This window comes from Piliocolobus tephrosceles, chromosome 10 (genome assembly GCF_002776525.5).
Source record: "Piliocolobus tephrosceles isolate RC106 chromosome 10, ASM277652v3, whole genome shotgun sequence".
In the NCBI taxonomy this organism is placed as follows: domain Eukaryota; kingdom Metazoa; phylum Chordata; class Mammalia; order Primates; family Cercopithecidae; genus Piliocolobus; species Piliocolobus tephrosceles.
The window spans coordinates 109,699,854-109,712,174 of record NC_045443.1 but is presented as its reverse complement, the minus strand read 5'-3'; the positions used below and the strand labels follow the sequence as shown (position 1 = coordinate 109,712,174).

General features: G+C 42.0%; 1 protein-coding gene across 5 annotated transcripts in view; it reads left to right on the top strand.

Moving 5' to 3' along the window:
* Positions 1 to 12,321, top strand: part of NAA25 (N-alpha-acetyltransferase 25, NatB auxiliary subunit) — an 84,206-nt gene that overhangs the window by 18,438 nt on the left and 53,447 nt on the right. For all 5 annotated transcript variants that reach the window (XM_023203696.2, XM_023203720.1, XM_023203711.1 and 2 more), the window contains 3 exons: positions 1,741 to 1,879; positions 4,775 to 4,893; positions 11,650 to 11,724. In XM_023203696.2, the coding sequence (XP_023059464.1) occupies positions 1,741 to 1,879; positions 4,775 to 4,893; positions 11,650 to 11,724 (333 nt within the window). The remainder of the gene's footprint in view (positions 1 to 1,740; positions 1,880 to 4,774; positions 4,894 to 11,649; positions 11,725 to 12,321) is intronic.

Below are 12,321 nucleotides of genomic sequence, written 5' to 3'. Positions count from 1 at the left end.
GTCATTTATTTCCATAGTCACTTACATGCCACAAGTGATATTTCTCTTTTTTTTGTGTGTGATGGAGTCTTACTCTGTCGCTCAGGCTGGAGTGCAGTGGCACAATATCGGCTCACTGCAACCTCTGCCTCCCGGGTTCAAACGATTCTCCTGCCTAAGCCTCCCAAGTAGCTGGGACTACAGGCGTGTCCTACCACGCCCAGCTAATTTTTTTGTATTTTTAATAGAGACGGTGTTTTACGGTGTTAGCCAGGATGGTCTTGTTCTCCTGACCTCCTGATCTGCCTGCCTCGGCCTCCCAAAGTGCTGGGATTATAGGCGTGAGCCACTGTGCCTGGCTGTGATATTTCAATAAAAGCTAACTGTTTATTTATCCTTTGAATATTGCTTACCTAATTTATTTTATTTTCACAGAATCCTTTTATGCAATATTGTGCACTTTTTTTTTTTTTTTTTTTGAGACAGAGTCTTGCTCTGTCGCCCGGGCTGGAGTGCAGTGGCCGGATCTCAGCTCACTGCAAGCTCCGCCTCCCGGGTTTACGCCATTCTCCTGCCTCAGCCTCCCGAGTAGCTGGGACTACAGGCGCCCGCCACTTCGCCCGGCTAGTTTTTTTGTATTTTTTAGTAGAGACGGGGTTTCACCGTGTTAGCCAGGATGGTCTCGATCTCCTGACCTCGTGATCCGCCCGTCTCGGCCTCCCAAAGTGCTGGGATTACAGACTTGAGCCACCGCGCCCAGCCTTTTTTTTTTTTTTTTTTGAGACAAGGTCTCTATTAGCCAGGCTGGAGTGCAGTAGCACAACCGTGACTCACTACAGCCTTGGTCTTCTGATCTCAAATGATCCTCTCATCTCAGCCTCCTGCATAGCTGGGACTACAGGGTGTACCACCATGCCTGGCTATTTTTTTTTTTTTGGAGATAGGGTCTCTCTCAGTCTGCTGCCTAGGCTGGACTGCAGTGACATGATCACAGCTCATTGCAGCTTTGACATCCTGGACTCAAGTGATCCTCCTACCTCAACCTCTCGAGTAGCCGGGACCACAGATGTGCACCACCACACCTGGCTAATTTTTAAACTTTTTGTAAAAATGGGGTCTCACTATGTTGTCTAGGCCAGTCTTGAACTTGCGGGCTCAAGTAATCCTCCCGCCTCGGCCTTCCAAAGTGCTGGGGTTACATTCCTGAGCCATCGAACCTGGCCTATTGTTTTCCTTCAAATTTTTTCTAGAGTTGAGGTCTCATTGTGTTGCCTAGGCTAGTCTCAAAGTCCTGGGCTCAAGTGATCCTCCTGCCTTAGTCTCCCAAAGTGTTATAGACATGAGTGCACCATGCCAGTCCTATTGTTCACTTTTTTTTTTCTGAGACAGGTTTTCGTTCTGTCGCCCACGCTGGAGTGCCATGACGTGATCAACCTCCCAAGCTCAAGCAGTCCTCCCATCTCAACCAGTCAAGTAGCTGGGTATATGCCACTATACCCAGCTAATTTTTTATTATTTTTTGTAGAGATGGAGTCTCACCACGTTGCCCAGGCTGGTCTTGAACTCCTGGGCTCCAGTGATGTAGCCGTCTTGGCCTCCCAGAGTGCCAGGATTACAGACATGAGCCACCGCACCCAGCCTGAAACTAGTATATCAGCAACTTAGGCATACCTTAATACTTGTTCTTTCAGATCAGCTTTCTTTGGTTCATATTTCCTTTTCTGTCCTTTTAAAAACTGATTTTTCTTTTGTTACTATCAGGTTTTAAAGGCAATTGGTTTACAGAGAACTGGAAAGCAAGAGGAGGCCTTTACTCTTGCACAGGAGGTGGCAGCCCTTGAACCCACAGATGACAACTCACTGCAGGCACTGACTATCCTTTACCGAGAGATGCACCGACGTATGTTTCTTTCTTTTCATTGTTTTTAAACTTGAGCTGAAAATTTTGGATATTTCTAACTGAGTTATCTGTTTGCCCTTGTCTGATTTGTCATTCATGATTTGAATGGATGACAGTAGGTAGAATAACACATTAGCCAGGGTTTGTGAGAACTGTAGACAGAAAGGATAGTTTACATGCATTAGGATCCTTGAATTGGAATGAGGATTAAAGTGACTTCATTTGTGATATTTTGATTTGCTAAATGGAGGCTTCACCCTTATTTTCACTTTTTAATATGGAAAATTTCAAGCAGACAAAAATAGAATAGAATAATAAACCCCGTTGTTCTTATTATCCACCTTCAGCAATTAACACATGGCCCGTTTTATTTTGTTTATACCCTTTCCCCTGGCAGATTATTTCAGAGCATATCCTAAGTAGTCCATCGTTTCTTCTGAAATAAAGGTTTTTATTGTTAATTTCTTAAATATTTCATTGTGAAATAATACATATTTTTCATAGTACATATTATCAAATAATCTTTTTTATGTAACATAAGTAAATTTGATGTGTAATAATGAAAACTCATGAACCTACCTCCTAATTTAAGAAGTGGAGCATTGCCGGGCGTAGTGGCTCACACCTGTAATCCTAGCACTTTGGATGGCAAGGCAGGCAGATCATTTGAGGTCAGGAGTTCGAGACGAGCCCGGCCAACATAGTGAAACCTTGTCAGCTGGGTGTGGTGGTGCTTGCCTGTAATCCCAGCTACTTGGGAAGCTGAAGCAGGAGAATCAAAACCTCCACCTCCTGAGTTCATGCATCCTCTCCTGCCTCGGCTTCCCAGGTAGCTGGGATTACAGGCATGCACCACCATCCCCAGCTAATTTTTGTATTTTTAGTAGAATCGGAGTTTCACCATGTTGGCCGGGCTGGTCTCAAACTCCTGACCTCAAGTGATCCACCTGCCTTGGCCTTCGAAAGTGCTGGGATTACAGCCGTGAGCCAAGTGCACCTGGCCTCCTCAATCAATCTTAATTCTCCTTTTACCTATCAAGAGTTACTTGCTATTCTGAATATTTTTTATTCTCTTGCTTTTCTTTAAATGTTTATTACATTTATTTCTCTTAGTAATACATTATTAGTTTTGCTTAATTTTAAACTGTTGTTAGTGTATCTGTACTGTATATGTTCTGTGACTTGCATTTGTCATCTAGTAGCCAAGTGGCTATAGTTAATCCATTTTCACTACCACAAAATATTTCACTGGGTAACTACGTTACAATATCTAGAAGTGGAATTTTCAAGTCATGGGGTAAGTGTATGTTTAGCGTAAAGCAAGATAATGTCAACTTCTTTTATAAATAGAATAGCAGTTTTTGAGTTCTGATTGCTTACATGCTTGTCAACACTCGGTATTCTTTTTCTCTTCATTCATTCAAATAGCTCAGATTGTACCATTTGGTATTTGTAACCTTAAACATTTTTGCCAATTTCTTTTGAGACGGGATTTTGCTGTGTTGCCCAGGCTAGTTTTGAACTCTTTAGGCTCAAGCCATCTGCCTGCCTTAGCCTCCCAAAGTGCTGGGATTATAGGCACAAGGCACTGTGCTCAGCTTCAATTTTGTTTTCAATTTTTACAAAAGATAAAACTTAAGAGTTGAGGTATTATATCTGAATATAAGATTATGTTGATTTAGGGATATGGATTCTTCTCCAGTGTTTTAAAAAAATCCTTTACTCCACAGATATTGGTGGCATGTTTCTCTATGACTGCTATTCTATCAGAGTCAAAGATAAAAAATGCACTTTCAGCTGGGCGTGGTGGCTCACGCCTGTAATCCCAGTACTTTGGGAGGCTGAGATGGGTGGATCACCTGAGGTCGGGAGTTTGAGACCAGCCTGACCAACATGGAGAAACCCTGTCTCTACTAAAAATACAAAATTAGCCGGGCATGGTGATGCATGCCTGTAATCCCAGTTGCTTGGGAGGCTGAGGCAGGAGAATCACTTGAACCTGGGAGGCGGAGGTTGCGGTGAGCCGAGATTGTGCCATTACACTCCAGCCTGAGTAACGAGCAAAACTCCATCTCAAAAAAAAAAAGAAAAGCACTTTGTACTGTCATGTCACTCATTGTCTATAAGGGGAAATAGATCACTAGACAGTATACTACATTATGTGTTAATAAATGCTACAGTACAGCCTGGGCAACATGGCGAAACACTGTCTCTACAAAAAAATAAGTCAGTTGTGGTGGTATGTGCCTTCAGAACCAGCTATTGGGAGGCTGAGGTTGGGGAATCACCTGAGCTTCAAAGGTCGAGGCTGCAGTGAGCCGCAATTGTGCCATTGCACTCCAGCCTGGGCAACAGAGTGAGACCCTGTCTCCAAAAAAAAAAAAAAGCTACAATATACTTATTTATATAAGATTCCAAGATGGCAGAGGGAGGCAGTAGTCAAATTGCAGTGGAGGAGCAGAGATGGTGTTCAGAGAAAGTCTTAGAGTTCAGCTTACATTTGAATTGGGTCTTGACTGATGTTCACTAAAATAAAGGAGGAAAGAATTCAGGCAGAGGGAAGAGTGTAGAGGCATAGAGGTATGCATGATACATCCCAGAGAATCTGGTGGAACTACAAATAGTTTGTGGCTACATGATAAAGTGCTGAGGGAAAGAGGAGACAGAGGCCAGATCCTATAAGGTCTTATATGTTGTAAATGCTATGAGGAGACTTGACCTATTCCATGCTTCATTTAAACACCACCTAACCAAGAGATGAATGATGATTGGATGAGGCCAAGCAGATACTTCTATAATGATAGGAGACATCTATTTCTGCCAGATAGGAGGAACATTAAATGCCATTAGAATTTTCTTGAAGTATAACTTAAATCTTATTTCTCTTTATCTTAGCGGAGTTAGTTACAAAACTTTATGAGGCAGCTGTGAAGAAAGTTCCCAATAGTGAGGAGTATCACTCTCACCTCTTCATGGCCTATGCCAGAGTGGGTGAATACAAGAAAATGCAACAGGTAATTTGATCCCCAAACCTACTGGGCTATGGGATTTACTATTAGAAGTAAAAGTCTCTTTCGTGTGAGTTAACTGCGCTGGGTGTGTGTGTGTAGAATTGAATTTATGGATTTTTTTTGTGTGGAGGTCAGTCAGTTGCTTTCCTTATGTGTTTAAAGTTGAACTATTTTTCAAGATCTTTAAATGTTTTATTTGGGAATAAGTTGATTGTTCTTTTGTGGCCTGATGTTACGTTTTGTTTGGTTTTGGTAATTCAGCTTCAGATTGTCCCACTGCATCAGATTGCTGTTAAATTTTTAGAAAATGGGCAGATATACCAGAGCAAAAAATGAACAACAATGGAAAGAATAAATTTAAAGGTTACATCTAATTTGTAAATTTAAAGTGTTGATAGCCTGCTAAGATTTTAAAATCCACCAGGGGAAAAATCCCTGTTGCCTGACATGTTTCTTTTTAAATTTATTTTTTGTTTTTTTTGTTTTTGGTTTAAGGCAGCTTATTTGGCAGCTACCATATTTTAGGTATTCTTTGCTTACATCTGAAGGAGCCTCATTTGAACACATTTAAATTAGGTTGCGGGTAAAGCTAACATCTCAGAGAAATGAAGTCAGCACTATTAAGTCCATAAATGGCTATGATGTCAGGCTAGTATTTTTCTTTTTCTTTTTTATTTGAGATGGGATTTTGCTGTTGTTACCCAGGGTGGAGTGCAATGGTGCGATCTCGGCTGACCGCAACCTCTGCCTCCTGGGTTCAAGCGATTCTCCTGCCTTAGCCTCCTCAGTAGCTGGGATTACATGCATGTGCCACCACTCCCGGCTAATTTTGTATTTTTAGTAGAGACAGGGTTTCTCCATGTTGGTCAGGCTGGTCTCGAACTCCCGACCTCAGGTGATCTGCCCATCTTGGCCTCTCAAAGTGGTGGGATTACAGGCGTGAGCCACCACACCCAGTCCAAGCTAGTACTTTTTTAGAAATGCTTTCTTTGTGGGTATAATATCTTCTGAAGGCAAAATGTTTTGTGTTTTCATCTTATTCTTTACATTAAATATCAAGTTACAACAATAGATAATTTGGGCAGGGTGGCAGACACTATATTAATATAAATTTAAATTCTTAAAATCAGTCTCTGTATTTTAAGTTTATGCAAGTTTTAACATTGGAGAATTTTTTTTTTTTTTTCTGTCTTGTGATGGAGTCTTGCTCTGTTGCCCAGGCTGGAGTACAGTGGCATGATCTTGGCTCGCTATAACTTCTGCCTCCCAGGTTCAAGCGATTCTCCTGCCTGAGCCTCCCAAGTAGCTGGGATTGCAGGTGCACACCACCACACCTGGCTAATTTTTGTGTTTTTAGTACAGGCGAGGTTTTACCATGTTGGCCAGGCTGGTCTCAAACTCCTCACCTCAAGTGATCCGCCCACCTTGGCCTCCCAAAGTGCTGGGATTACAGACATCAGCCAGTGCGCTCAACTGGAGAATTTTTTTGAGAGAGCCCAATGTAATTATTTCATAACATTTTATTAATTTATTTATGGAAAGGTATTTAGACATTTTTAAAAATGTAAAATGGCTATGGGTGTGTATTTATATATAAATATATATATATATATATTTTTTGAGACAGTCTGGCTCTGTCATCCAGGCTGGAATCCAGTGATACGATCTCGTCTCACTGCAACCTGCATCTCCTGAGTTCAAGCGATTCTTCTGCCTCAGCCTCCCGAGTACTGGGACTACAGGTGCACGTCACCACGCCCGGCTAATTTTTGTATTTTTAATAGAGATGGGGTTTCACCATATTGGCCAGGCTGGTCTCGAACTCATGACCTCATGATCTGTCCACCTCAGCCTCCCAAAGTGCTGGGATTACAGGCGTGAGCCACCATGCCCGGCCATAAAATGGGTATTTTTTTTAAATTGGCAGTGCTAACATATATACATATAAATCCTTAATATCATTTTTATTTGTAAGATTATGTGTTTGTTTTTTTTTTTTTTTTTTTTAAGACGGAGTCTCACTCTGTCACCTGGGCTGGAGTACAGTGGCCGGATCTCAGCTCACTGCAAGCTTCGCCTCCCAGGTTTACGCCATTCTCCTGCCTCAGCCTCCCGAGTAGCTGGGACTACAGGCGCCCGCCACCTCACCCGGCTAGGTTTTTGTATTTTTTAGTAGAGACGGGGTTTCACCATGTTAGCCAGGATGGTCTTGATCTCCTGACCTCGTGATCCACCCGTCTCGGCCTCCCAAAGCGCTGGGATTACAGGCTTGAGCCACCGTGCCCGGCCAAGATTATGTTTTAAGCAAAGTGTATTAAATATTCATTCAGAAGGACAGAGTAAAAGAACATCTCTGTGGTACATAAAATGCATTCCCCCATCTCTCCAAATAATATTGGGTGTCTTTATCTGGTTGACATAGAAAGATGTTCCCAGTATATGTTAATTGAGACAAGCAGTGGCCTCTTCCCATTCTTCTCATGTTGTCCTCAGAAAGGATATACTTCTTTCTTTTTCTTTTTTTGAGATAGACTCTCTCTGTCGCCTAGGCTGGAGTGCTGTGGTGTAATCTCAGCTTAACTGCAAACTCTGCCTCCTGGGTTCAAGCGATTCTCCCACCTCTGCCTCCCAAGTAGCTGGGATTACAGGTGCCTGTCACCACACCTGGCTAATTTTTTTTTTTTTTTTGAGATGAAGCCTCACTCTCTGTTGCCCAGGCTGGAGTGCAGTGGCGTGATCTCGGCTCACTGCAACCTCCGCCTCCTGGGTTCAAGCGATTCTGCTGCCTCAGCCTCCTGAGTAGCTGGGATTGCAGGTGCACACCGCCATGCCCAGCTAATTTTTGTATTTTTAGTAGAGACGGAGTTTCACCATATTGGTCAGGCTGGTCTCGAACTCCTGACCTTGTGACCCACCTGCCTCAGCCTCCCAAAGTGGTGGGATTACAGGCGTGAGCCACTGCACTGGACTAACTTTTGCATTTTTAACAGAGACGGGCTTTCATCATGTTGGCCGGGCTGGTCTCAAACTCCTGACGTCAAGTGATCTACCTGCCTCGGCTTCCCAAAAGTATTGGGATTACAGGCGTAAGCCACCGCACCCGGCTAATTTTTATTTATTTATTTACTTATTGAGTCTCGCTCTGTCTCCAGGCTGGAGTGCAGTGGCGCGATCTTGGCTCACAGCAACCTCTGCCTCCTGGGTTCGAGAGATCCTCCTGTCTCAGCCTTCTGAGTAGCTGGGACTACAGGTGCGCGCCACTATGCCCAGCTAATTTTTTATATTTTTAGTAGAGACAGGGTTTCACCATGCTGGCCAGGCTGGTCTCCATCTCTTGACCTCATGATCCGCCCACCTTGGCCTCTCAAAGTGCTGGGATTACAGGCGTGAGCCACTACACCCTGCCTGCGCCTGGCTAATTTTTATACTGTTGCTGCTTAAGGAAGTTACAGTTTCTTAGCTTAAGTATGTTTATTTTGAGTGTGGAATGTCAGTCTGAGGTATTTCACAAATTTAATGTCATGTTTCACATGAATAAAGGTTTTTGTTTGATTTGCTGATTGTTGATTTTCCATTGCCTAGAATAGCATCTGCACATTAATTTGTTAAGCAAATACAGTTTGTATGAACTGGTGGAGGTAGGAGGGAGGGAAACTTAAGAGCTTCTGCTGCCCCAAATAACATTTCTGGCTGGTGATTCTGAAACCACCATAAATGAAGAGTAGCTAGTTTTTCATATGGTGATAAGGTTTTTCTTTTCCTGTAAATGACATTCTCATTCTGCTTCACCAGCTTAGATTCATGTTTTTAAACTTGTCTGTCATCAAAAATTTTGTTTTAGCAGATTATCAGAGCCTGCAAGATCATAGGGTATGGACATGAAATTTTTGCCTTGCATTTTATATTAATTCATATTCTAATGTTACATATTTTTATCTCTGTATGTCATTATAAAAATGTTTTCCCATATTCTCAAGTAAAATGGATTTCTTAACTTTTATTTATTTTTTAAAATTTATTCATTTTTTGTAGAGATGAGATTTCACTATGTTTCCCAGACTGGTCTTGAACTGCTGGGTTCAAGCAATCCTCCTGCCTTGGCTTCCCAAAGTGCAGGGATTACAGGCATGAGACACTGTACCCAGCTAGTTTTCTAACTCAAAGAAAAAATTATTATTTTTTATTTTGATTGTAAAGTCTTCCCAGGGATCAATTGAATTTCCTAACATTTTTCATTTTATACCTGTGGAGTATATGTACCCCAGTGTTAGAAGCAGGAGCCTCAAGCCATCTTAGGCTTTATGTCCTTGTTGTCTCTAGATCATCTTCATTCTACTGCTGCTGTATTTTTTTTTTTTTTTTTTTTTTTTGTGACATGGGGTTTCACTCTTGTCGCCCAGGCTGGAGTGCAGTGGTGCAATTCCGGCCTACTGCAACCTCCACCTCCTGGGTTCAAGCGATTCTCCTGCCTCAGCCCCCTGAGCAGCTGAGATTACAGGCACCCGCCACCACGCCCAGCTAATTTTCATATTTTTAGTAGAGACAGAGTTTCACCATCACTTTTATCTTTTACCTTAACTTTATTGGCCAAGCTGGTCTCGAACTCCTGACCTCAGGTAATCCTCCTGCCTCGGCCTCCCAAAGTGTTGGGATTATAGGTGTGAGCTATGGTGCCTGGCCTCTGCTGTATCTTTCCAGGTTTCTTTTCTATTTGATCTACCCCATCCTGGTTTTGTGCCTCATCACCTCACCTTTTCTTTCTTCCTACTTTGTCTCTTCACAGTACTGCTAAGATGCTATTCCTAGAAGAGTATAGATTTATATATATCACTTCTCTGTTCTGCATAGGCTCCTTTTTTAACACCTTACAACAGAAGTACCTTGGCCTACCTTTCAACACTTTTCCTACTACTCTGAATTGTTTTAGCCAGATATCCTCCTTATTTTTATCAGCATATATCCCTTAACTTTCTTGAATGTTTTTTGTTCAGACTCATTTTTCTCCTACTTTGAGTTGATTTACCCATTCATTGCAAATATTTGTAGTTTTATATGTATCGTTACCACACCCGCGCACCCCCCCGCACCCCGCTGCCATGTTCTGTTTGACCTTCAAAGTCATCTGAAAGATGGCTACTTTGGAGAGGCTTTAATTGTAACGTTCTCCTCTCTACTTTCCCTTAAGGAAAGAAGAGGTAAGAAAATGAACAACTTTGCCTTCCTTGGAAAAATCCTAGCATGGTATTTTATATAGGACATTTATTTTTATATTTAGTTTTATCATTTTGATTTTGAGACAGAGTCTCTGTTGCCCTCGCTGGATTGCAGTGGTGTGATCACAGCTCACTGTAGCCTCGATCTCCCTGGGCTCAGGTGATCTTCCCACCTTAGCCCCTCACCAGTAGCTGGGACCACAGGTGCTTGCCACCACCCTGGTTAACATATATATATATCTGTGTGTGTGTGTGTGTGTGTGTGTGTATAAGATTTTACAATGTTGCCCAGGCTGTTCTCAAACTCCTTGAGCTCAAATGATCCTCCTGTCTCAGCCTCCCAAAATGTTGGGATTATAGGCATGAGTCATCACGGCTGGCCTAGGACATTTATTTTTTATTATTATTTATTTATTTTTTGGAGACAGAGTCTCACTCTGTTGCCCAGGTTAGAGTGCAGTGGCACAATCTCTGGTCACTGCAACCTCCACCTCCCGGGTTCAAACGATTCTCTATCTTAGCCTCCCGAGTAGCTTGGATTACAGGTCCCTGCTGCCACATCCAGCTAATTTTTGTATTTTTAGTAGAGATAGAGTTTCTCCATGTTGGCTCGGCTGGTCTCGAACTCCTGACCTCAGGTGATCTGCCAGCTTCGGCCTCCCAAAGTGCTGGGATTATAGGCATGGGCCACTGTACCTGGCCCAGGACATTTATTTTTATTGCTAAATACATTTCAGTCATTTATGTGTTTGTTTTCTCCCTCGCTTTTAAATGGCTTTGGGACAGGGACTCGATCTTTGAATCTTTGTCGGGAATAGATAGTTTCTTCTACTTCATAGGAGCTCCATTAGATTGGCAGTAATTTTGGAACTAGATTGGCAGTAGGCAAAAGATTAAAAAACATGAAAATTACCCGATGGAGTTTTTAGCATCAATTACTAGTTGGCTAATTATGGATAGAGTCTAAATTATGCTTGAATAGGTCTATTGTTTTTTAAAAGCATGTTCCTGCTTTTAAGTATTTGCATATTATACATTTTATAATGAAAGATTTCAGTTCTAATTGTTGGAATCTTGAAGTAACCATATTATTTTCCTAACCTAAGAAGAATTTTTGAATTATCTTTTAGTAATCTTTTCTGATATTGAAGTTTAAGTGTATTCTCTGGGCTTGTTTATTTGTTTTTACTAATAACTGGTTAGTATGGTATCTTCAGTAAAGTTTATTGATGTATAGTACACTTACAAGCCAAATTTTGTGTTTGCTTTGTAGTTTGCTAGAACTATATTGGATTGCAGTGTATTCTGGAAATATCGGACTTTAATTTTAGAAAATTCTGGTTCAGAAATTGAAGTGTCACTCATAACATGAATATTCACCTTTGTGATTACTACTATTGCTATAGCCATCAAGTCACTAGGCATTTACTAACTGGGATATGTAAATATATTGCTGTTCTTCCAAGAAATTTTTTGTCATGTGTCTAGATCATTAATCCCCCTCTGTATGGTGTTTCTAAATAAAATATTTATGGTTCTCTTTTAGGCTGGCATGGCTCTATATAAGATTGTCCCCAAAAATCCCTACTACTTTTGGTCTGTGATGAGCTTAATTATGCAAGTGAGTATGGCATTCAGAATGGGATTGAGGTTTGGTTTTATTTTTTATATAGTCATTGTCCTCAGTGTGTCTTCCGAACTTTTTTTTTTTGAGACAGGGTCACGCTGTTACCCAGGCAGGAGTGCAGTGGTGCAATCAATCATAGCTCACTGCTGCCTTGACCTCCTAGGCTTAAGCAGTCCCTCTACCTCAACCTCCCAAGTAGCTGGGACTACAGGTGCATACCACCTTCCCTGGCTAATTAAAACAAATTTTTTTTTTTGGTCAGGTGTGGTGGGTCACGCCTGTAATCCCAGCACTTTGGGAGGCCGAGGTGGGTGGATCACGAGGTCAGGAAATCGAGACTATCCTGACCAACATGGTGAAACCCCATCTTTACTAAAAATATAAAAATTAGCTGAGCGTGGTGGCACGTGCCTGTAATCCCAGCTACTCTGGAGGCTGAGGCAGAAGGATCACTTGAACTTGGGAGGTGGAGGTTGCAGTGAGATGAGATTGTACCGCTGCATTCCAGCCTGGGCGACAGAGTGAGACTGTTCAAGACCAGGCTGGTCTTGAACTCCTGGCCTCAAGCAATCAATCCTCCTGCCTCCGCCT